The following is a 24,407-nucleotide window of genomic DNA, read 5'->3' on the forward strand; positions in this document are numbered from 1 at the left end:
ACAAAAAGCAATTCTGTGAGCAGAGAGAGGCAGAGCTGGCCAAAGAGAAACGAGGAGAAGCTGTGAAAATGATGTTTTATTGTGTGGGAGAAAGCAGTGAGTTGAGATCTAACCCTTGATGTCCTTCTGGAGGAGAAAGCTGGCAGCATATTGTCACTCGCTTGTATGATTTAATTTGCTATTCTGAGTCTTGCAGTAATTTCTTTCCTGTGCTCCAGAAGCTTGTATTGAAATTTCTGTTTGCAAACGAAGCGCAGGGAAGAGCTCCCCAAGGCGGGGGCTTCAGTGCTGGGTCTTTGCACAGACGGTCGTGTCGTGCTGACAGGACGGGAGCACGGGGCAAATCTGGGGACACTGGAGCTCCCCCAGCACCACCATTCACTGCCAGTTTTATCTGATTTTAGTTTGACACCCTGAAACACCTGAACAACAACCCAGGGTGAGTGATGGATCCGGGCCACGGCACACTGTGACATCAATCAGACCTGTACGAGTCCCCAGCGGCTGCAAATCAATGAGTGCCAGCAATAATTACCCATTTTATCTTTCTCTTTATTAATATTTAGGCGTTTTTAATCTTTTCTCTCTAAACACGAGGTTTCCCTGCTGTGGGTGTCCTTCAGGAAAGCTCCTGTTCCTCCAATTAAAGGCTTTGTGCTGCTCCCCGAGCTGGAATGACACAGCCACCAAAGCTGGGGGACAACTCTGCTGCCTCACCCTGGGCGGGTGACACTGGCTGATGTCCCCAAGAGGAGGGTGCAGCCTCTCTGGGGCCACAGTGCAGATCTTGTGATGGTCACATGGAGGTTTCTCCAGCTCTTAGTGTGGGTGGCCACAACCCACAGATGTCATTTAAGGAGATTGTGGAATGGTTTTGGTTGGAAAGGACCTTAAAGCCCATCCAGTGCCACTCTGCCATGGCAGGGACACCTCCCACTGTCCCAGGCTGCTCCAAGCCCCAATGTCCAGCCTGGCCTTGGGCACTGCCAGGGATCCAGGGGCAGCCCCAGCTGCTCTGGGCACCCTGTGCCAGGGCCTGCCCACCCTCCCAGGGAGGAATTCTTAATTAGGAGAAGTCCCTAGAGGTGATTATCTCCTCAGGGGTGCTGTTAGGGTTGAACACATTGCAAAGGAGGCCCTGTTTTGACATGCAAAGGGGAGCAGGACTCCCTGCTTTCCAGTGGAATGACAGCCCTTATCTCCTCTAACAGGGCTGTGGGAGAGCTGATAATGCCCTATCACCCCTGGAAAACAAACAGGAACAAAGTCAAAACAGAAAACAACCCTCCCAAAAAGTAATATAAATTATGTTTATTGTGGAGACAAAAGCTTTCCAGCAAGTCCAGCCACTACCCAGCCTTAAAGCAAGAAAAGGGCTGGAAATAAGTGAGAGGAGGGATCCTGGAGCATCTGCCAAGCTGGGAATACCCCCAGCACCTGGAGGAACAGGTAAAGCCCATCTCTTGTCCGGCTGTGCCCACAGGGATCTGTGCCAGGGATCTGAGGGCAGACACAGACCCAGCTTTTCCAGAGTGGGAGAGGTGGGAGCTCTATTCTGGGACTGTCCATCAGAATAAATCCTTGTGGGGGATCCCAGAGGCTGCTCTGGCCCCAGGCACGGCACACACTGAGGTCCTGCTTCCACCACAGGAGGAGAAACTGGGACTGAAGAGATCCCAGTGCCTCCAGCAGCCCAGGGCTGGACAGGGACCACGGTCTGACGCCCCCAGGAGCCTGCAGGGCTCAGGAGGTTTCACCTCTCCTGCTCCCTCTGTGCCACCTCAACACCACCCCACTGCGGGTGCCACCGCCACCAGCGCTGCCTCCTTGGGACAGCAGCCAGGGATGGGGACAGAGAGGTGGCCACAGTGAGGGTGACCTCAGCTCTCCCCATCCCCTTGCACAGAGCTGCAGGCTCTGCCCAGAGTCACGTGAGCTTCCCCTCTGGTGCCAACCTGTCCAGATGTTCAGCCAGCTGTGATGTGTCATTATCACCTCTCTCGCCTCTGCTGTGTCACCGCTCTTCTCTCACCCACCTCCACTGGGGACAGGACACGTTGTCCCCTGTCACTGGCTCCAGCCAACACGGAATCAGGAGCTGCCTCCTCTCCTCTCCCCTCCTCTGGCTGTTTGCCAGAGGGGCTGAGGGGGCTGGCAGGGACAGGACAATGTTCCAGCCCTCAGCGGGGGAAAAGGGGCTGTGGCATGAGGCATGAGGCTGGAGAATTCTCTGTGCCATATCAACAGTGTAATGAGGACACTGCATGTGGAAACATCTTTCATTGGAAAACAATTCCGGGTGATGCAACTTCCAGCCGCTGCCAAGGGCCCGAGCACAGCCCCAGAGCTCCCCAGCTGGGGCAAGGACCAAGGCAGCTCTGCTGGCCACTCCCAGACAGCGTGGGACAGGTAAAACCAGGGCAGGTAAAACCAGAAGAGATGCTAAAGCTGTCCCACGTAGGCTGAGCTCGGGCTGGGACCCAGCTCCTGCCTGGGGACAGCGGGACCCCTGGGCTGGACTTTGGGGGCCGGTGATGGGTCACTGAAGCTCCTGGCTGAGCATTCCTGGGGCCAGACACGTCCTGGGGAGATGCAGGTCCCCGTGAGGGCAGCGCTGAGTCCCGGGATACACAAACATCCCGGCCACTACTTTTCCAGTGGGACATGTCCCTTGAGCCCTGCCCAGGTGCCCAGGGCCGTGTCACAGGTAGGTGATCTCGATGACATTGGGCTCAGCACTCCCATGGGGAAGGTGATGGTTGCAGGAGCAGTGGCAGCTCACGCCAGCCGAGTCCATGCCGGGCAGATCCCAGCCCGGCAGCTTCCTGTGGGAATCCAGCTGCCTCCAGTCCGTGAGGAGCACGCCGCTGTCCATGTGCTGGGGCATGGGCTCGTGGTACAGGGTGATCTGCACCGTGCGCAGCTGGGGCCCGTAGTGCACCACCAGGATGATGAACACGGCCAGCAGCACGAAGAGGGCGACGATCACCGAGATCACGGGCAGCGCGTCCGATCTCTTGGTCACGCTCTTGACGATGGAGACGGGGGTGAAGGCGGCCACGTCCTGCGGCTCGGGCTGTCTCGGCTGGCTGCCGGGCAGCGAGGCGTTCATGGCTCAGCGGGGTCACCTGGGACAGGGACACGGGGAGTGACCACCGAGCGAGCCCGTCCCTGTCCCTATCTCCCGGCCTCGAGCCCGCAGCTCCTGCCTGCACTCGCAGCTGCCAGGGAATGGGATGATCCCATAAGTGTTCCGTCCCTCGGGCTCGCAGCACAGGATCAAATTTGGTGGTTAAGTCTGGGGCTGCAGGATGAGGCGGTGCCCTGCATCCCCATGTCCTGGGCACCTTCGGCCACCGCACCTGGCTCTTGTGGGGAGCCCTCTGCCCTCCCCTCTCACACCTCAGCCCCACGGTGCTGACCCAGGACCAAACCCCACGGGGACCTCCCAGGGGAACCCAACCCCGTAAGTCGTCCCCCGCCAGAGGCACGACCCCGTGGGAGCCAGCTCGGGTGGGAGCAGCGGGAAAGGAAAGAAGGAAGGAAGGAGAGCCCTGCCAGCCCCACGGGGTACCTGGGCGTCCTTGCTGCCTGAGAATCATCGTCTCCAGCGGCGGGGCTGGGAGCTGCCGGCGGGGCGGGCAGGACGAGCTGCGGGCTGGTTCTGCGGTGAAGGTGCAGCCGGACTCACCTCGGAAGCTGCCACGTCACGGCCCGGCCCCGCAGCCGCCGGGGCTCCCCGGGGCACACGAGGAAGCGCCGGCTCATCCCGCGGGCACATCCCCCGGCTCAACCCCGGCCCTGCCCGCTGCCACATCAGCGCTGCCGCCCCTGCCCGCGCCCCGCGACCCTCCTGTCCCCCGCTGCGGGACAAGGGCTCTTTTGTCTGGGGACAAGCACCCTCCCCCCTTCGGCTGCAGGAAACCTCCCTCCTGCCACCGGCGGGGCGTGAAAATGTCATGTGGCGAAGGAACGGCTGTAAAAAATCCCCGTTCTGCCCGCGGGCTCTTTGCAGAGCCCGGCACGGTGAGCCCAGGCCGTGCTCCGGGCTGGAAGGGCCCTGTCCCGAGGGGTGGCACAGCCCGGGGATGACTGTCCCTGCCGGGGGTCCCATTTGCCAGCACGGCTGTGGAGCGAGTCCATGGGGAGCTCCGGATGCTTTGGGCCTCCAGCCCAATGGTTGGACTCGATGATTTTGGAGGCTTTTCCAACCTAAATGATTGCGTGACCTGCTGGGGGTCGCAGGCAGGAGCCAGTGCCAGGTCAGGGCTGGCACATCCCTCCCCTCACCGCCGGCCGTGGCACAAGGCTGCAGGGATGCCCTCCAGGCACACAGGTACATCGGCCTGGCCCGGGGATGCCGTGTGTCACCCCCTCTGCCACTGGGAGTGACCTTGAGCACATCTCAGAGCGGAAAACATGGATCCCCTGGAGTTTTAGCCCTTACAAAGCACATCTTCCCACCCTTCCACCCCACAGCACCACTGCTCTTACCTGCAGGCTCTCAGCAGACAGGCTGGGGTGAATATTTGGGCTCTGTCCTTCCCGCATGCGGGGAGGACAGGGTGGGAAATGCCTTTTCCACCATCCAGCCGAGCATCCAGAAGAGATTTGTGTGTGAGAGCTTCTGGGTATTTGCACTCATTTCAGGATTCAGTAAAACCTTAATCTACAGCATAATCTCTGAGCGTCACATCTGTGCAAGGGACAAAAGGGTGGGGGGCTGCTGGCAGGGGGTTTGTCCCAGCAAAGGCTGCTGTGGAGGCTGTCAGCCTTGGGCCTGGAGGTTCTCCTGGGGGGCTGGAGGGGTTTGAAGAGACCCACGGAACGTGAGGAGCTGTGCCATGCACAGGGATCACTGCCTCCAGTCCTGCTGCTGTCTGCCAGCTGTGGGAAGCAAGGATGCAGTGAAGGAGCAGCTCCTCTGCCTTTTGGCTGAGGCTCTGTGGCTTTTGGGGGGCTGTGGGAAGGGGCTGGACCAGCCCTTCAGACCAGGAGACAGAATTCCGTGGCTTTGCGTCCTGAATACCCACATGGACCCCCGGAGAAGGACACAGGAGCCTTTCCCACATGGGGACACTAAAACCCTTCTCCTCCCCCAAACACCCACTGACATCCAGCACAGGATAAACCAGAACCTGTGGAGTTCACAGTGTGACAGGCAGGACCTGCACGGACCAGCACAACACAAGGCCACGGCCAAGACACCAAATGCCTGAACCCCTTGGGCTGCATGGGGGCAGAACCAGCTCGGGTTTCCAGTTCCTCCCCTTCTCAAGGAACTGGGGATGGGGTCGGTCCAAGCCCAGCAGGGCTGTGTGTCCTGCAGGGAGGGAGGCTGTGCTGTCTGAAGAGCAGCATCCCAAAGCCACCATCCCAAAGCCACCATCCCAAAGCTGGCATGTCCCGGTGCCCAGACTCGCTGGAGCTGCCCAGGGAGGTCCAGGGTGCAGGGCAGATCCAGCTGCTGGGCTACCCTGGCCCCACAAGGAGCAGTTATTCCCAGATTCCTCATGGATGGGTAAGAAACCCCCTCTCATGTGGCGGGGAGGCTCCTCCAGCAGCTCCTACCCCAGGGAGGCCCAACACAGCCGTCATGTGCGGGGAATGGGACCTGGGGGCACATCCTACCCCACGCAAACCACCTCCCAAAAACCCCAGCAGCACAAGGAAGCCACTGAGGCCCAGAGCAGGGCATCCCTCCGTGCCGGGAGCCGAGTCCCCAGCAAAGCTCGGTGAGGTTTCCTCTGCCGCCGGTAAGCGATGTCTCACATCCTCCCCGGCCATAATGGGCTGAAAAACACAGTTCCCCTGTGGATTCAGCCCGTTTCCTCCTATTCTTTAACAGGAAGCCGTGTGAGAGTCAGCCCAGGCGGGCGAATCGCTGCTCGCGGTCCCTCCCGGGATGGCCAGAGGCTCCGCGAGCCACAAGCCAGCGCGGAGATGCTGCTCCCGTCCCTCCATCCCTTCCTCTGGCTCCTCCTGCTGCTCCCAGGTGAGCTGCTCCACACACCCCGGGGAGCGCGAGGGGGATTTGGGGGGCCCGGCTTCACGGGGGACTCCCAAGGGAAGTGGGCAGAGGCTGGAAGGTGTGGGAGCTGCCACTGGGAAGCTCAGCCTTTCAGCTCAGGGGTGGCAGGAGTCAGGCTGCTGGGAAAATGTGGCTTTGTCGGGTTTATGGGGTTTGTTTGGCAGTGCTGGAATACAAAACTTTGTTTCCTGGTTAATGAAAGGAGTGTTTCTGCTGAGGGCTGCGATGCTGAGGCATTTGTAGTAGGTGGCTTTTGTCAAATCAGAGTAAAGGTGGAATGTTTAAATGTATAGGACATTATTTTCCTCAGAAATACTTTTTATTTGCACTTTTTCCTCTCATTAATATAAGTACAAAGCCCACGTGCATGGCTCGTGCAGAGCACACCTCGTCCTTGCTGTAATAATTCTGCTGCTTTGGGGTAGTTCCGCTTTAACTTCTCTTTCTTGAGTGGAGGTGTGGGATGAAGGAGCTGGTTTCCTGCTCCAAAGAATGACAGGTTGCTTTTCCCTGCATTGTCAGGCACCTCTTGCCTTGCTGACAGCTGTAGTAGCTGGGAGCTGGAACACATCCAAAGGAATATAAAATAATGTGTCTCCAACTCTGAGGTTTTATCATTAAACCATACAAGTTGCCTCGGGTTACAGCCACTGTGCTGGTAATAATGGGATTTTTAAAAGGCAGAGAATCATAGAATGGTTTGTGGTAGAAAGGAAAGATCACCTCATTCCATAGAATATAGAAACCAATTCAGTTTGTAGCTGTATAATTCCAAGAAATAAGAGCATGTGGATTGGAAATTTTCTCTCTTCATTAGAGGGCAACACTGCTGCCTTCAGCAGAGGGGGGATGTGCACCTGGGATCGGATCAAGGATCAGATCAAGAGGCTTTGAGTGCCTTGGCCACGCTGTGACACTCCTTAGTGCCCACCCAGAATGCTGTCTTCCCTCTTAAAACTCCTTGGGAGGGCTTTTATGGGACAGGAACACCACAGAGGGGTCAGCCCCCTTCCCTGGCCCGCCTGCACCACGCCAGGATCCACAGAGCGGGACTCCCAGAAGCACTGCCCCGAATTCCAGCTGCCAGCAGGACCTGGCAGCTGCAGCATCAGGTGGGTGGGATGCCACCCTCCATCCTTCAGTCCCAAGAGCATCACTCTGTCCTCTCAAAGCCACCTGGCTAAAACCACCCCCCTCGGTCACGGCACCGTCACACCTCTCCCACCAAACCACCGGCCTTCCCTGGAATGTGTCCTGGCTCCCTCTTCTGCGCTGACCCAACAGCTCCAAAAGGGCTTTTTCATTTCATTTTTAATTTTACAGCAAGTCCCTGAGGTGCTGCAGCCCCTGGGGAAGCTTCTGCACAAGGCAAAGCAGCAGCTTAGTGAGAGGGGCAGAGGGCTCCGTGACGCCGCTGATTTGCCGGCACACAGGCAGCTGGAAAAGGGAATTAGGGGCTCTGGAACAAGGCTGCCTGCCCTGGGGGAGATGGAGGGAACCTTGAGGAGACAGAGAATTAGCTCTGGCTGGACACTACCACCTGCCTGTTCCCATACAGGCCTTTCTTGCTTTTGCTTGGTGCAAATTCAATATTTTATTAATTTATCACTTCCTAAATTAAACTTCTCTGTTCTCAAGGTTATTTCTGAAGGGAAGCTCACATAAGGGAGGCTCAAACTGTTATTTTGAAATTGCTGAAGCGAGAAGGTCTGGCACATTTCCAATTTGGTTTTCCTCCCCCCAGAAACACTTAGCAGAAAATTTGTCCAAACAAACCTCTTCCTATGGACCGTTCCCATTACAATGGGCAGGCGTTTTCCAGACAAAAGATTTCCACTGAAAAAATTCCCCCTCAAAGCTGATGAAAACCCAGCAGGATTTCCCACTGTTGTTGTTCCATCCACTGCTCTCCTTATCTGTGCCACAGCCTGTGGATGGATAATGCCATGACAAATGTGGAATTTCAAAACCAGACATGTATTTCGAGATATATTTTCTATATAATCAAAAAGATGGGGTGCAAGTCAAGGACAGGCACCCATATTCCAGACTTGCATCCTCAAACCAGAGCATCCCAGAGCAAATTCCTCAGCCAAGGGCGAGGCCAGCCCAGCCCTGACGTGGTGAACAAGGAAGAGAAAGCAGGAGGTGGTTTGGAGAAATGTTTGTTCGCACAACAAACTGCTCCCTTCGGTAACACGAAACCCTCCGGTGCCTCTGCAGATCTGACTGCAGCAGCTTCCAGGAATTATGTCCCATTTACAATAGGTGAGTCAACAACAGGTGTCCTTGGAGGAGGTGCTGCTGCTGTCCCAAAGCAGGAACGCTCCTGCTGGGAAGCCAGGCTGGAGAGGGGAGCTGTGGCTTCTGCAGCACCAGCAAAGGCCCAGCCCCAGCTGGGAGCTCTCCTGGCCCCACTTCCCAGAGGAGCCCAGCCACCATGACCTCAACAAGGGAGAAGCTCTCATCTGGGTCCAGAGCAGGCACCAGGATGGTCAGAGGGATGGGGCAGCTCTGCCATGAGGGAAGGCTGGGAGAGCTGGGGGGATTCACCTGGAGAAGGGAAGGCTTCAGGGAGACCTCAGAGCCCCTAAAGAGTGACTAAAGAGTGCCTAAAGGGGCTCCAGGAGAGCTGGAGAGGGACTGGGGACAAGGGATGGAGGGACAGGACAAGGGGGAATGTCCTTAAGCTGAAGGAGGGCAGCTCTGCAGGTGGGGTCTCACTTGAGCAGGGCAGAGTCCCCTCTCCCCTGCTGCCCACGCTGTGGGGGTGTGAGATACGGGGGGATACATAAAGAGTTACAAAATGTGGGAATAAAACCTAGGTGATATCACCAGGCTCATTCACCCAAAACCTGGACTCAGAGGAATTGTCAGGCCAAGATGCTTTACCTGGCCTGTAGCTGTTGCTTCTGTGAGACTGGAACCTCTTCCAAGCACGGTTATCCTTCATCTCTCCTGGCACTCAAGCCAGGACACCAAAGAAAAGCAGGTGGAAAGAACAGGGATTATGAGAAATCCCTTAGCCACCAGCCCCTTTCACACCGTGTCTCCTGAACCAGTCCCAGCAGATCACATTCCTGCTTGGTGGTTCATGAGCACCACAGAGCAGCACTCAAATAAACCCGGGGAACCTCAGAATTACTGGAAAGAATAATCAGTTTGGGGAGAAACTTGGAAAGTCTCCTCTATAAAGTGCTTTGAGCTCTGCTAATAAATAATATTATTAAAAACTTGTAGGTAGGCAAAAAGCACAGGCTGGGCTCTGGCTCCAGTTGAGCCTGGATTGGTGGTGCAGCCATTTTGCATTTGCACTGGGCATGGAGTGATTTCCCCTCCAAAATCCCAGACCCAGCTCCAAACCTGAGGAACAGCACAGCCAGGAGAAGGGCAGGACCCACATCACCAGCACTGCAAACAGCAGGAGCAAACCCAGAGCTCTAAAATAAGCAGGTCAGGAGGAAACTGGGACCAGCAAGCAGCTGGGAGGGTGATGGAGCAGCAGCCTGGTGGAGCAGTGGTGGTGCAGCCAGGAGAAAAGCCATGCTGCTTTTCCTTCCAGGAACAGCCCCTTTGCATGGAAAAACCAGCGCTGGGCACCACGGGGGTGCAGCAGAGCCGCTCCCTGCACGCAGCTTCCCCACATTTGTTTGTCTCCTGTTGCTTTCTACATCCAAGTGGGTTTTAATTGCCTCCCACTAAGATCTGCTTCCAGACCAGCTCACCAGAGAGGAGCATGGAATGTGATGCTTGGAGAGGATGCCCAGGCCCAGGCCCAGCCCTTGAGGATGGGCAGAGGAAGGCAACGATTAATTTTAATTGCTGATGAGATCCGGGATTAATTCCTGGCTCTCTAAACTTTCCATAACACTTTGACTGAGTCATTACAATTCAGAACCACTTGGCAGTGAGTTGCCAACCCCCCCACACCATTTGGGAATTAGGCACTTGAATACCTCTGTGGATCTGGCCCTGATTTAGGCTGTCAGTTATCCAGCCTGCAGAACAACACTTTTCCTCTCTCTCCTCCACAATTCCCACCCCACCTGTTCTGCTGTGAGACCCTCAAGGCAGAGACACTTTATATAGGCACTTAATAAAACAGGACCTAGGCTTTGGCAGAGCTCTCTGCTTTCCAGGGTTCCTAACAGAGGATTTTTTCCACGTGGAAGTCCTAGGAATTGGGTGCTGCTCACTGCTGCCGTGTTTCACCCAGGAAACAGCTGCACCTGTGTTAAGTGGTTGGTATTTTTTTTGTCGTGAGTCATCTGACAGAAGTGCCAATATCTGAGTTGAAAAGCCTATTTTTAGGTTGCTGGATCTCTTTTCTGAACACATTTTCAAGCGCAGGATGACACTGAGGTACAGCACTGCCCCGTGGCCTCTGCACGTGGGACATCCCCTCAAAACTGCCAGGGCAGGGACAAGTGCAGGGTTCCTTGTCACTGGGAATAGATGGTCCCTCCCCATCAGCAATTCTAAGTGGACAGGACCAGTCCCTGTGACTCCACACCAGTGCCAGAGGTCCCCCCCAGTGACTCCAGCCCTCTATGAACCCCAGCTGGACACCACAAGCCTGTCTTGAGCCTGATCTAAACCCTGCTGAAGCCTTTCAGAAAGCTGGCTCAGGTCTCTATAGGAGGCCCTGGCAAAGTTTGGGGGTTTAAAGTCAGTCCCTCTCTTTGGTCAGCACCTGGAAAAACCATGCTTTAGATGTCTACAATTGCCAAAAATAGTACCAAAGCAGAAACACCTAAAATTCACCTGTCTTTTGGTTGACATCATCCTCTCTTTGTGCTGAGGAGTGGGGTGAGCTGCTGGCTTTGGGAATATCTCAGTTGCCACAAGAGAAGGCTCCAGATCAGTCTAGACACACCTAACCCCACAGAAAAACAACTACCAAAACCAGAAATCCAAAATTCTCCTGTTTATCCTTTGGAAAAATAAACCAGAAAGCAGCAAGCGCTGAGTGCCAAATGCAGCTGCAGCTCCGACGTGCTCCTCTGCAGCTCCGGTGGGTAACTGGAGCTTTCCCATGACAGCACGAGCAGAAAGCTGTATTTCCCATGGTAAATCCCTCAGCCAGCTCCGAGTCTCCACCCAGGAGTGCACAGTCCAGCTGTAAATCCTTTGCACCCAAACACGCAACAAACGCACTGGCAGTGCCTGCACCCGTGGAAGGGCTTTGATGTTTATTGCAATTGCAGCTGCGCCGGCTGTGTCCCGATTATTGCTGCTTATTGTACAGCCAGGGCTGTACGGTGCTGATTATTGCTGCTGTTTGTACAGCCAGGGCTCTCCACGCTGGCAGCAGCGCTGGGAGGGAATGATTTCCAACTCCAGAATCCCCTGGGATGCCTGCAGGGAGCCGCGACGCGTGGCGTGTTTTGTTCATCCCCATCCTGCTGCCCAGCCCCACAACGGGAGTTCAGCCTCATCCTGCTTTGCACAGATCCATCCCGCTCCTGTGGGATCAGGGATGCTGAGCACCCTCCCCAAAAGAAAACATCCAATAGAACGGGACTTTTGCTTATTTGAATTGGCAGGGAAGGCAAAACAAGCAGCAGCGGCGGCCAGAAGTCAGAGCCAGGCCTGCTCCGCTTTGAAATGAAGTGTGGATGTGTTTAGAGAAGCCAGGGCCGTTTATTCCGGAGCAGAATGCCAGAAGGGGATCTCCATCCCTTGGCCTCTCCACAGCAAGGCCGGGCATTTCTCCACAGCAACACTCCAGAGCAAGGCAAGCATCGGCCCAGCCACAGGAACTCCGGGAACTGAGCACTGGGAAAAAACGGCTTTTTCATCTTTTTTACAATAACCCCACGGTTTAGGTTTGCAAACAGAGAACTTCAGAAGTTCTCCAGTGTCACCCTCACTGACAGGACAAGCTGCAGTGAAGCTGTCCCATGGATGGTCCCATCAGGGATGGCAGAACAGAGCAATGTCATCTCCCTCACCCTCAGCTTCCTCCCATCCCTAGAGGCTCTGTTCAAGCTCTCAGATTTCTCCTCATCTGCACCAAAAATGGTGGAATAAATGGCCAGCTCAGCACCTTCATTCCCCTCTTCCTTTGGCTGAGTGCAGACAGCAGCTCTTTCTCCAGCGATTCTGGGTGCTTCCACATGCCATGACCATGAAAAAGTACCTGTGATCATTTCCATAAATGTGTCACAACTACTTCTCCCCGCAGGAAAACAAGACAATGGGTCCTGCAAGGGAATTTTGGAGAAAGAGGAGCTGTTTGAGTCTGGCAGCTGCTGGAGGATATTGACCCCCCATGATGATCTCAGCGCTTTATTTTTTGTGCTGAATGTAGAGAGTATCTTAAGGCATTTGCAAACCAATGTCCAGAATCATCTCCCATCCTCAAAAGAAGCATCGCCACCTCTTTAGGAAGGGCAAACATGCCTAAAACACTTTTTTCCCCCATTATATTAATTGATTTAGTAGGTGATGGTACAGCTGCCCGTAACCCTGTCTCTTACTGTCCTGATACTCCTATGACTTGCTCTTCGAAACCCCTAGGAAAGGACATCCCATAAATTCTCCAACACCATCACTCCTAGCACCTCACTATCCTTGTGCTAAGGCAGGTTCCTAGTGCCCAGCCTCCCTTTTCCTTGCTGCACATAGAGGTCCTTGCTTTCTGATCCTGCTCCAAACAGAGATAAGAAACCAGCCAGTCCATTCCTCTCTGTGTAATCAAAGATCTGATCCTGTCTCCTCTTCCATGGACTGAACAGGACTGTTTTCCCAGCCTGCTGCCCAGTAAAGTAGAAGAGAAAAACATGGAAAAGGTCTGAAAAGTCGAGTCTGATTTTCACAGCCAAAGCATGTGTGGGAATAGACCACATTTTATTATGTATTCACCATGGTTTACACACTTCCTGTCTGGCTGGGATCATTGTCATAAAGCCTCAGACACAAAAGCAATTACAGCTCCAAAGCAATTCCATGAGGAAAATGAGATCAATCAGGAACTTGCTACACCCAGAGGGTGCCGAGGGTGAGCTCTGAGCCAGGCCCTGGGAAACCACACTCAGTGCTGAGAGTCTCCTTCCAGACACCCCTCCCTGCAGGGCCCTCAGCCTCCCCAGGCACCAGCAGCTCATGGACCTACCCCAAAGTTCATCTACATCACCCCTACAGCTCCTGGTATCAAATCGTGGAATCCCAGACTGGTTTTGGTTGGGAGGGACCTTAAAGTTCATCTCATTCCACCCCTGCCATGGGCAGGGACACCTTCCACTGTCCCAGGTGGCTCCAAGCCCCAATGTCCAGCCTGGCCTTGGACACTGCCAGGGATCCAGGGGCAGCCAGAGATGCTCTGGGCACCCTGTCCCAGGGAACAATTCCTTCCATATATCCAAACTAAGCCTGCTCTCTTTTGGTTTGAAGCCATTATGGGGTGTTGCAGGCTGGAGATCCGAGACAGGTCAGAGCTACGGCGTTTTAGAATTGCCTGGTCCCCTCCTTGGTGAGAAAAGGGGCCTGGGGAGGAGCTCTCTCACAGCTGGCTCAGGAGAGATGAGAAGCAGCAGCTGAGCTGCATCTGCCCCCAGGGAGGGCAGGTTCTGGCTGAAAAGGGGCACTGCTGTGCCCTGGCTGGTGCTGCCTGCCTGGACCCTCCCCTGCAGCTCCTGCAAAGGCATTGCTCCCACCACAGACCACTGAGGCATCGTGAGGGGACAGCATGCTGGAAGGATTCAACCTTCCCTGATGTCCCTTTCTGTCCAAATCCTTTATCTCCCATGGGACTCTAGTGAGATGGATCACCAGTGGAGTCAGGTTCAGCTGCTTTCTGTACCTGTAGTGTAATTTCTTTCATTAAACTTAACCACAGAGAGCACCAGGGTCACCAGCAATAACCATTTTAAAATCCCAATTAGGATGTGCATTCCAGCAATGACAGACTCAAAGTCACCTTCCCAAAGTTAAACCAGCTGGGTTGGATTTGAGCATTTAAAGTGTATTTACATTTTCCAGGTCTTGTCCTCAAGTGTGGGGCATTTCTTTCTCCCATTTTCAAGGGCAGCATTTTTAATTGGCATCACATCTAACCCTTGGGGTTGGACTAGATGGCCTTGAAAGTTCCCTTCCAATCCAAAATACTCTGCTCTGTGATTCCATGAGGACAGGACTTTGGGAGCTGGGGCTTAAAGGAAAACATCACAGATGCTGAGAGTAGGAAACATGAGGGATTGGAGCAGGGATGCTTTGCCATGAATCCAAAAGAAAAGCAAACAAATACCACCTTTCAGTTGAGGAACTGGGGACCCAGTGAAACACCTACAACCTCGTATGGACCTACAGGGCTACCCTGCCCTACAGGGAAGGCAGCTGCAGCTCCCTCCAGACTCACAGCCACAGGCTTCAGCCAGCTTCCCAGGATACACAGGACAGGAAGGAGAGCCAGTCCCATCAGCTCCTGGAAGCCTTTACAAACCTCAGCCATCCATTCCTTAAACTCTCAAGGAAACTAAGTGTCCAAATGTGTGTCTTAACTGAATAGCACCAGGACACAGGTCACACACCCTTCTCTGCCAAGGCTGAGCTGAGGCAAACAGCTCACAGGGAGGGAATGACCCCATGGATTTCTGTGGCCCCCCAAAGGGTTCGGCTCCAGCTGGGGAGGAGGACATTTATCCTGGCTGGATAAACTCCAGTACTAATTTACTCAGAGCCTGGTAGCTTTACACGCAGTAAAACTCCTTTGCTACTACTTCTCTGCTAATGCTTTTGGGGGGATCCCATATTTCAAAGTCATTCTGACAGAAGGTGAGGAAAACCCAAGCCACACAAGGAACAGGAGCAGCAGTGTGTTAGTGACCATCACAGATCCTGCACCACTCACACTCCTGCTCTTTCCTTTCAGGTCCTACAGCTTCCACAAACTCCCCCAGCCCTGCTGGAACAGGTATTTCTGGCTTGTGATGTGCTTCATGTGTCTGTTTGGATGTGGATGCACGTGGAAATGGGGGTTTGCAAATGGACAGGCCCCAAATGGGACCCTGATTCAAAAGTCCCATCTGCTGAGGGATCTTCTCCCAGGATCCTGCCTCTGCCTGCCCCATCCATCAGCATTCACCCCCAGATCTCCAGGGGACATGGATGGTGCTGTGCCCCAGAGGGTGACCTGGCTGGGCTCATTTTGGAAGGGAGCGAGGCTGTGTTCCAGGGAGCCTGGGGAAAGCAGAGGAATTCCACCTTACCTTTGCTCCCTGTTTTCCCCAGCTGTTTCCTAGCAGCTAGGGATCCATGGAGCTGCCAAGCTCCCTCTGGTCCCGACAGCCACACCGGTGACAAACCCTCTCCTTGGCATCTCTTGTCCCCCTGACCCCTTCTGCTCTCGTTGGCTACCATGGCCCCTTTCTGGCCCATCCTTCAACCCTCCCTGTGGGATCTCACCAACCTGGAAAAGTCACCTCTGTGCCTCTGCTTGTGTTCCAGGTCGATCCCAACCAATAGAACACAGCCCTGAAGTGAAGAACCACAGCTCAGGTAACGCTCAGCTGGAGACCGAGGAGAGCGGCTCGGGGACATCCCAGTGTGTAACTGGTCTGACCTCAGCCCGACTGGGCCACCCAGCAGTAACTGGGGCTGTGCAGAGGACAGTGGTGAGGAGGAAGGAAATTTTGTGGTATCAGGGCTTCTGATGCAGCCAACTCAGCCCACGGGGATCAAGGCACAGGTGTGAGCAAAACCAGGGGGGGAAAAAAATCACTAAATTGAATAGGGAGAATGAGATGATGATAGAATCCCAGAATCCCAGAATGGTTTGGGTTGGAAGAGACCTTAAAGCTCATCTCATCCCACCCCCTGCCATGGCAGGGACACCTCCCATTATCCCAGGCTGCTCCAAGCCCCATCCAACCTGGCTGGTCTTTAAGATCCTTTCCAACCCAAGCCTTTCTATGATTTTGTGACATGTACAGAACACCAATTACACCAGAAATGATCTCTCCAGCTCCAGATCCACATCTGTTTGTGTCCACTTGGATCTCTGGAGTCAGATTTCTTCCTGCTATGTTTCAGGGGAAAATAAAATCTAAGCATAGCTACCCTTCCAGAAGGACCCCAAAAATATCAAGGAATAAGATCTCAAAAAGATCTCTGCTCCTGCTTCCAAGCCTTGTGGGAAAAAAAAGAAACTTAAAAGAAACTTTATCTTAAATTCTAATATTTTAGTGAAGCATTTGGATAAAGGGGGAAAAAAAGCCCATCACACTAACCTTGAAACCATTTCACCATTTTTTCAATTTACTGGAAAGCCGAGAGAAGTCTAGAAAAGGAACTTGCCTATAAATTCCCAGCTGGTGATCCACTCTTCCTTGCAGAGGTTTATTGAAAGCTTTTTCCCCCACATCTTGCTCTGGATCAGGTGCAGTTTGGAGCAGCAGGTTGAGGCAGAGGACGGAGCCTCCAGACCACTTCAAGAGCTGAATTATTTGTGCTTGGAGACTCTCAGCAAAATGAAATGTGAAAGTTGGCACTTCAGAGCACAAGGAAATGATCATGTGGGTGCCAGGCAGCTCCAGGCAGCTCAAGTGTCCAGTGACAAAACACCTTCACTTTTCAAAGCAGGGAAGGAAGCAGTGGCAAACCCCTGACTCTCTCCATGTGTTTGCTGAGCTCTGCCAGCTCAGCATCTCCCCACAGTGAAAAGAGCAAAAGTGAATTCCAAAGTACAAGAGCTCCTTCACTCTGAGCAGGTTGAAGGCTATTTCCATGCTTTCCCTAGCAGGTTATTCCTAACTCTCAAGAAATTTGATGACTCTGCAATAGCTGTGCCCTCTCCAGGCTGTTTCTGAGCTGAACTTTTTGAGGTAACGCTACAATTTCCCCACAGAGCCATCAGTAAAACCAACACCAGTGACCACCCTGAACCTCACCTCTGTGGGTCAAACCACTACAGCCAAACCCTCCCCCATCACTACAACAACCCTGACAGCAACCACTGAGCAAGGTAAGGATGGAAAACTCAAATATTTGCTCAGGCAGGACCTGTTTGTGCCTCCCTCCTTACCCAATCCAAACTGCGGGCATCAGAATATTGGGCTAGTCCACACTGTGCTGGTTATTCAGCAATTCTGCAAATATTGAATTTCTCTGAGTCTTTGCTGAAAGAGCAGCTCATTCCAGCTCCCCAGATGGACACAGCCAGGCCAAGCCCATATCAGAAAATCCAGATCATGCTTTATCAAATATTGGAGCAGCCCCAGCCTCCCCAGCCTCCCTCGCCAAGCTCACCTGTCGGGTACACTCTGAGCTGACTCCACACCTTGCTAACCCAGCATCCTGATGTCTGTCTGGAGGGAAAGTATCATGCAAATAAAGATATTTACTCCATAGACACCCAACAGCTCTCCACAGTGGAATCTGTAGTGGCTTCACAAGTTAATTGTCCTTTCCCATGTTTTCTTTATCTAGATGATAAGTCCAGTGGAAACAGAAGCACGGCAGCTCCTTCAACACCTCAAGGTACTTTGTCCTTTTGTAAAATAACAATAAGATCAGATAATTTCATGGCAATCAATGGCACAGGTTCTCTAAGCACAAGTCTTTTTTTGGGGTTGAGCCACCCAAAACCACATCTGGTGTCCTTATAAGCAGTGATAAAACACAAGAAAAATGCTCTTAACATCCTCTGCTGGGATGAACTTGCACAGCTGAACAATAGATCTATGTTTAGAAGAAGAGAGCCCTTTTAAAATCCTTTTAAATAAATACAATTTTGCTTTTGACAGTTTGCTTAACCCAACCTGTAAGCACAAATTAGAGAATACAGTAAGAGTTTTCTCAGAATAAGGGCAGAATCCAAGTGACTGGAAGACTGGAATCTGACAACTGAGCTGATTCCCCAGTAAAGATTCAGCCTCAAAAACCTGCAATGGTCTAGAAACTGCTCTGCCTCTCCAAGTACCTCTCAGATCTCTAACACAAGCAAGGTGAGGAACCCATGGCCAGCTGTGCCCACACAGATGCCCACCCAGCATGGTTGTCCCCTGTTAAGCCAGGAGCCCTTTGCTCAGAGCAGATTGCTGTTCATTCCAACCCTGATTTACCACTGAGAAGCCCCACACATCTCTGACTATAGATGCTGATGCTTCCAAAGGCCAGGTCTCCCACTGGGTGAGACCCAACATTTCCCAGGGGTGGGGTATCCATGGCAGGCTCGGCAAACCACAGCTTCTGCCTGTGGCTAGAAGAACAATTTCAGAATGAAACAAAGAATTCGATGACTGGGGAAAAAACTGTACAGCAGCAGACCCTGCTTCTCCAGACTGTTCTGCTCTGTGTGGCTTCTGAAACAGATTGGTTAGTTCATGCTTTTTCCCCTTTTTCTTCTGGGTTTTGGCAAAATCCCCTTCCAAAGCAGGGCTGTTTGCTGTGGGACAGGACCTGGGTTCAGCTGCTGCCCGGGGCAGTGCCAGGAGCTGTGCACAGCTCTCCAGGCACCACATCCCTTCGGCCAGCACTGCTGCTGGGAACGTGCGGATGGGAAAGCAGGGAAGAAGATCCTACTTGACCTACAAATGATCTTCTGAAGCTCTGAACTGCCACTTTGAGTCTCCTGATAGGGCCTGTAGCCGCTCGTTAAGGTCGATGCAGACACTCTGGCTGTTTAACAACAGCCTGGAGGCAGCAAAGGATGTTTTTTCTCTGTACAAGTGAAACACATTTCACACATTGGCTTTACATTTCCTTGCACAGGCACTGGAAGCAGCTGTCACAAACAAAGCAGCTTCACTCAAGGCAGTTTATCCCACTGAGAACTAGAGTCCTTGCTTGGACAAACCTCTGTGCTGCCACAGCTAGCCTACATATGGTGTACAAGTTAGCCCACCTCGAATGGGTTTAGTTACTTCTAGATAACCTAGGATAGCAAATCCACTCATTTCAAGCCCAGGGACAAGCCAAATAGTCAATCCACACCCACATTCTGCAACATTTCTTCCCCTAAGCAGATTTATTTTAAAGTCTCAATGTTTATGACCTATAGCAAATCTATTACCTTCCCAGCTCAGTCTTCCAGCCTCCCCTTGCTGTTTCTGCCCCAAATCTGCACCTGGGACTGCAGACCCTAAAGAGGTTACAAAAGGGTATTTGAACTTCAGTTTCCTAGGTTTCCATTTGGACATGGAAAATAGTACAAAGTATGTTTCACAGGAAGCCTTTAGTCTGGAGGTGGGAGTATTAATTCCATGTTTCCCCAGATATCGCCGGCACTACTGTGAATCCATTCTCCTCTCCAGGTGCCCATTCATTCCTTTGGTTCTTAGATGACACTGGAGGTCAAGACTCACATTCTGTGTCTCTCTGTGCAGGTCAGGATCCCGTGGGGAACAAGAGCACCACGACATCAGTGACTCAAGGTGCTTCCTCCTTGCAGAGAGGTGATTCCTGCTCTGTATTTTATATTCCTCTGCATGGCCAGCAGCAAGGCCATCACACTGCTGTCTTCAAGGCAGTGTGGAGAAAGGCCAGTGCGTACCTGAGCGAGGCTGAACATCCCATCCAGCCCTTGAAAAGGCTGTAAAGCTCTGCAGAAGCAGCACTTCAGGGCAACCTCTTGAGCCTGGGAACAGCAGGAAAGGTGCCATTATGTCAAAAGGTTGTAAAAGGAGGGAGACTGGACAAACTCCCCCCTCAAACGCACTGCCAGGGCTGACCTTGACCTTTCCTCACTGGGATCCCAAAAACCCTGTGGGTGTTTTCAGCTTGTCCATAAAGGGGGCCCCACCATGGCAATGATTCTACACAGGTCTTGCTCACTTTGCTATTAAGATTGATGGACCTGGCCAGGATCCAAACTTGGTCTCTCCAGTGAAGTGCAAGTGAGAGTTAGGTCCTCTAGCATTGCTAGGAATCCTCTTCCCAGCCATGGAAGAATGACTTTTATGTAAATCTACCTTTCTCCCCTCTGTAGGCACCTCAGAGCCTGTCACCCCAACACCGAACCCCTCCAGCCACTTACCCCAGCCCAGCCCGACAGACGAGAAATCACCGCTGACAGTGGCAGCTTTTGGTAAGGTCTTGTGGCACCTGGGGGAGGAGGGGGCTCTGTTTCACCAGGCCACGCTGGTTTGGACACCCAACTTCATGAGGCCCTGGCACAGGGTGCCCAGAGCAGCTGTGACTGCCCCATCCCTGGCAGTGCCCAAGGCCAGGCTGGATGGGGCTTGGAGCAGCCTGGGACAGTGGAAGGTGTCCCTGCCCATGGCAGGGGGTGGCACTGGATGAGGTTTAAGGTCCCTTCCAACCCAAACCATTCTGTGATTCCATGATTCTAAGTCTGAGGGATTCTTAGCAGGACAAATTTCCTGTACAAGGAATTGTTTGATTTATTGAGGCCTGATGTCAGTATCAAATCTACAGTTGATTTAAAGTGTCTAAACATGGTTTATGGGACAGATAACATCACCCACAGCTCTAGCTTGTCTCTCCCTGTTACATTACTTATTTATCTGGCTTTACACACTTTTGGGATAGGATTTACCAACTGTAGCAGGAACATACTGACTCCTATCAATCCCCAGTGTAATCAGCTGACTTCTGCCTTCCTGGCACTGCCTTATCAATTAAGTATTTATTGACTAAGTATTCAGAGAAGCCCTCTGAGGTTAAAACACAGGAGGATAAAGCTATTTGTTCTAACAACTATTTGCTTCTCTGTCTATTACGTACCATGCTCACATTAATGAAGATATTGATTTCCTACCCAAGTTTTGATGTCAAAGTCTCTCTGCTGCTCAGACAGTTCTTTCCTCCATCCCCAGGTGTCATCAGCTTTGTTGTTATCCTGATAGTGGTGGTCATCATCCTGGTCAGCGTGGTCAGCCTGAGGTTCAAGTGCAACCACTCCAAGGACCCGGAAGGTATTTGTCTGGGGGAATCTGTACTTCCCTAACCAACAAGTCACCAGTTTCCATGTGGATCTGGCAATTCCTAAAAGATGCCTTTGAAAAGCTTACACAGTGGTGGGGAGATTTGGAAGCCAGACTGGAACATGGATTGAGTAGTCAGGAACGCAGTGTGACCTCCTTGCTAGAGCCCCAGCCCAGCCTCATCTGGACATGGCTTCCTGAAGCCAGTCTCAAGCTTCCTGCAGCTCAAATTCCAGGAGGTGGGCAGCTCTTCCAGCAAAAATCATGGCGTTTGACAGTCCTTTTCCCTGGGAATCCCATTTCCCACAAAGTGGTGCCCACCAGAGGGCAAGGCTGCTCTGCAGCAAGGCAGACACCTTCCTAAAGCCCAGAGGATGCTGGCGACCGAACGGGCAGCAGGGCCGGCAGGTCCTGCCAGTATGTCCCCTTAGCTGAAGGGTTTTCTCTAATCAGCTCCCATGTTTCCCTCCAATCTCATGCAGATTTCATTTATATCCCTGTACAATGTAATTCGGAATAGAGCTGACTTATTTTATGGCTTAGCTGGGATGATTTCTCACCTCCACATCACCAACTGCTTTTCTCCCCCCAGACAAACAGAAACCAGGAACCTCCATGGTGTCAGAGAGGTAAGGCTGCTCACACTACCCACATCTGAGAGAGAGCCTGTTTTATCCCAGAGCTAACTTTAGCATGGAAAAGAGTTTGCTTTGGTTATTTCAGGTGGAAGGAAGCATGTCAAGACATCTTTGACAGAGAGTTAGAAAAGCAAAATCAGCTTTGATAACACTTCAGCCTCTGATAGAGAAATAGGTAGAAGGTCAATATTAAGGGGCCTCATTTCAAAGCTGCACTGAGAGAAGACTCATCACCTTCCCAAAGCAGATTGCTTGTCTTTCTTTGTCTAGACACAGACTTGAGGTCTAAACTCAAGCTTCTGGATCTCAGAGCAGTCCTGGATATCTTCCAGGATGGCCATTCCTGTTTCCCACTGCTAGTTTCCTACCAAATAAATAAACCCTGCTTTGGAAATGGACAAGGGACACAGGGAGCAAAGTCTGTAAGCGTTTAGGTGCCAAATTTCCATCAACATCAGTGGTCACGAAATACCCTGAAAGATCATCATCCAAGGGATCTGAAGCCACTGAGGCAAAACATGCCAGAAAATGGGACAGTGCCTAAGGCTCCCTGATCCCCAAAGCTGTCCAGTCTTCACTGGTCAGGAATGCACATCCTAGCCCTCAGGGTAGGAAAAAAGGGGAATTCCATCTTCCTAAGCCTTGTAACTCACTATGGATGGGCCTGAATCAGGACAGCAGCTCAGTGGGCAGTGGAAACCAAAGCTGGTCTCCTGTACCAGCCTTGGCCTTGCCTGTTTGCCTCCAGCTGTGTGCAAAGAAATTTTGTCCCTGGAGGTGTCCAAGGAACACCTGGACGTGGCACTCAGTGCTCTGGTCTGCTTGACAAGGTGGTGATTGCTCAAAGGTTGGACTAGATGGTCCTGGGGGTCTTTTCCAACCTCAGTGACTCTGATTCTGTGATTCCCTGTCTTGTTTCCCAGAGTAATTAATATCTCCTTCTCTCCTGGGCAGCTGCTCAGCAGACACAAGCCAGAAGGGGAACAGCATCACTCTGATCTCCATGAAGAACATCAACACCAACAACAGCATAAGCTACCCCCCGTCAGAAAAGGTTTCCCTTTTCAGCCTTGCTTTTTAGGGAGTCAGCTGGGGATCATTTCTCTGGCTGGATAAGAGCATGCCTTGAGGTATTTCTTTGCTCTTTTATTCCTTCAGAAATATAACAAAAAACAGCTGCCACCAAACTTCTAAAGGTCCAAACTGCTTCCAGTGAGCCCAGTGAAAAGTGTGGGTGCCCATCTCAGGTTTACCTGGGCTGGCAGAGCTCAAGGTGCCAAGTTTACCTCACACACACAGGTGACATCACCTGTGGCCAGCTGCAAAGCTGGAGTGGTTTGTCATTAAATGAAGAGGTCTGTGAGAAATCGAGGTCTCACCCTCCAGCCCAGCTTACCCACTCCTGCCCCACACATGGTTGAAGCACATCCCCATCGGTGCTCTCAGGTCCATCCTACATGAGGAATTCACATCATTTTTGGTTGTTTTAAAGCTGGGAGTGAGTTCAGGAGAACACATTGCTGTACTCCCTTTGCCAGCCCAGCCAGGCTGCTGATGTCCCATGTTTTGTTCTTTTGGCAGGTGCTATGAAGCCGAGAGCCCGGAGCTTGAAGCTGACACGTGACAACCAGCAGTGGCTTTCTAGGTTCTTTATTTTGTTCCTTCGGGGAAAGAGCAAGGGTGGACTTTATATATAAATTATTATGTCCTTTCTGATCAGTACATTTACAGTAGTGTCCTACATAGCTTCCCCACCTGGGGCCTAAGGGCTTTCTCCAGTTACAGCCTGCCACGCTCGGTGGTTGATATCTAACTCTATTTTTGATATGCCTTCAAACACTCAGATAATTCCAGCAGCAAGAAGCACCAAGGCACCATCTACTCCGCTAATAAACCGCTGCCTTACATTAATGGCCTTTATAGTCTGTGCCAGGCAGTCACGGGCTTGTTAATCAGCGTAGCCCCACGTCGAGCCAGACCCGTGCGTTGGGAAAGCCTGATCTGAAGCTGAAGGCCTGATGGGACTTAAATGCCCAAGTTCTAGGTCAAATCCCAGCACGACTGCTCCAAGCCCCTTATCCCCGGTGCCCTCATTGTCCCCACAGCAGTGGGATGGTCACATCCACCTACCTCACAGGGTTGTTGTGAGGCCTTGTTAATCCATGTCTGTAAAGCGTTCGGAGAGCCGTGAATTAAAGGCGCTGCTGAAATGCAAATTGCCATCTTAAACACTTTGTTATTATTAATAAGAACGGAGCTTCAGGAAGGGAGATCGTTATCTCCCCACATGCTCAAAGACTCAGCTGAAGTGTAAGGAACAAAGTCCCTGCATGGACCAGGGTTTATCTCAGTATAAAATGAGTGGTCACAAGCAAAATGCTGAGCTGCTTCAGCTCCTGGAGGCTGGCAGCCCAAGTTTGCCAGGAGAGCTTCCATCGTCTCATCTCCACCACTGCTTTCCCAGAGCTTCCTGGAAGGCCAGGAGAGCAGCATCCCCTTGTGCAATGCAGGAGGCAGCTGTGCTTTGCAGCTGGCAAGGAAATGTTCAGCAAAATAAATGCAACATTTTCACAGCTCCTGGTAAGAGCCAATGCACTTTCAACCTCTGACACCTGCACCAGGTAGTTCGATAAGTTGTTTTTTAATCAATGGAGCTTTTCTGGTTACATTCATGAAAAGTAAAACATTGTCACTCACCCAGGCTCCACCAGACTGGTGAATTTGCTTAACACAAAATCCCGGGTGATTTGCAATTAGACAAACCCAAACAGCTCCAGTTCCCAGTCCCAGTAACTCCACACATGGAGCACTACAAGTAGATTTTTAGTGAATGCAAAGTTATAACAAATCTCC

At 52.3% G+C, this 24,407-nt stretch overlaps 2 protein-coding genes across 4 annotated transcripts; one reads left to right on the forward strand and one right to left on the reverse strand.

The window, feature by feature from the left end:
* Positions 1-1,327: 1,327 nt before the first annotated feature.
* Positions 1,328-3,658, reverse strand: SMIM33 (small integral membrane protein 33). Its single transcript, XM_069029002.1, has 2 exons — positions 3,575-3,658; positions 1,328-3,128 (listed from the first exon to the last, which is right to left on the reverse strand). Exon 2 carries the CDS (start codon positions 3,110-3,112, stop codon positions 2,702-2,704), a length of 411 nt encoding a protein of 136 aa, XP_068885103.1. The 5' UTR covers positions 3,113-3,128; positions 3,575-3,658; the 3' UTR covers positions 1,328-2,701.
* A 2,224-nt stretch (positions 3,659-5,882) lies between these two features.
* ECSCR (endothelial cell surface expressed chemotaxis and apoptosis regulator) lies at positions 5,883-23,774 on the forward strand. Of its 3 annotated transcripts, XM_069028830.1 has the most exons (11): positions 5,883-5,995; positions 14,904-14,945; positions 15,479-15,529; positions 16,878-16,994; positions 17,459-17,509; positions 19,357-19,425; positions 19,959-20,057; positions 20,809-20,907; positions 21,509-21,545; positions 22,509-22,608; positions 23,136-23,774. In XM_069028830.1, exons 1-11 carry the CDS (start codon positions 5,944-5,946, stop codon positions 23,142-23,144), a joined length of 726 nt encoding a protein of 241 aa, XP_068884931.1. In that variant the 5' UTR covers positions 5,883-5,943; the 3' UTR covers positions 23,145-23,774. The 3 variants fall into 3 exon arrangements, with proteins under 3 accessions (XP_068884931.1, XP_068884930.1, XP_068884932.1); XM_069028829.1 differs by lacking the exon at positions 23,136-23,774 and having other exon boundaries at positions 22,509-23,120; XM_069028831.1 differs by lacking the exons at positions 19,357-19,425; positions 23,136-23,774 and having other exon boundaries at positions 22,509-23,120.
* Positions 23,775-24,407: the final 633 nt, after the last annotated feature.

This window comes from Aphelocoma coerulescens, chromosome 13, assembly GCF_041296385.1.
Source record: "Aphelocoma coerulescens isolate FSJ_1873_10779 chromosome 13, UR_Acoe_1.0, whole genome shotgun sequence".
NCBI classification, from domain to species: Eukaryota; Metazoa; Chordata; class Aves; order Passeriformes; family Corvidae; genus Aphelocoma; species Aphelocoma coerulescens.

Excerpts from the sequence above, each read along its gene's own strand:
- ECSCR (XM_069028829.1), top strand. The coding sequence starts at position 5,944 with ATGCTGCTCCCGTCCCTCCATCCCTTCCTCTGGCTCCTCCTGCTGCTC. Across the intron at positions 17,510-19,356 it reads AGCTCCTTCAACACCTCAAG|GTCAGGATCCCGTGGGGAAC; the intron begins GTACTTTGTCCT and ends CTCTCTGTGCAG. Across the intron at positions 20,908-21,508 it reads CCACTCCAAGGACCCGGAAG|ACAAACAGAAACCAGGAACC; the intron begins GTATTTGTCTGG and ends TTCTCCCCCCAG.
- SMIM33 (XM_069029002.1), bottom strand. The coding sequence starts at position 3,112 with ATGAACGCCTCGCTGCCCGGCAGCCAGCCGAGACAGCCCGAGCCGCAG.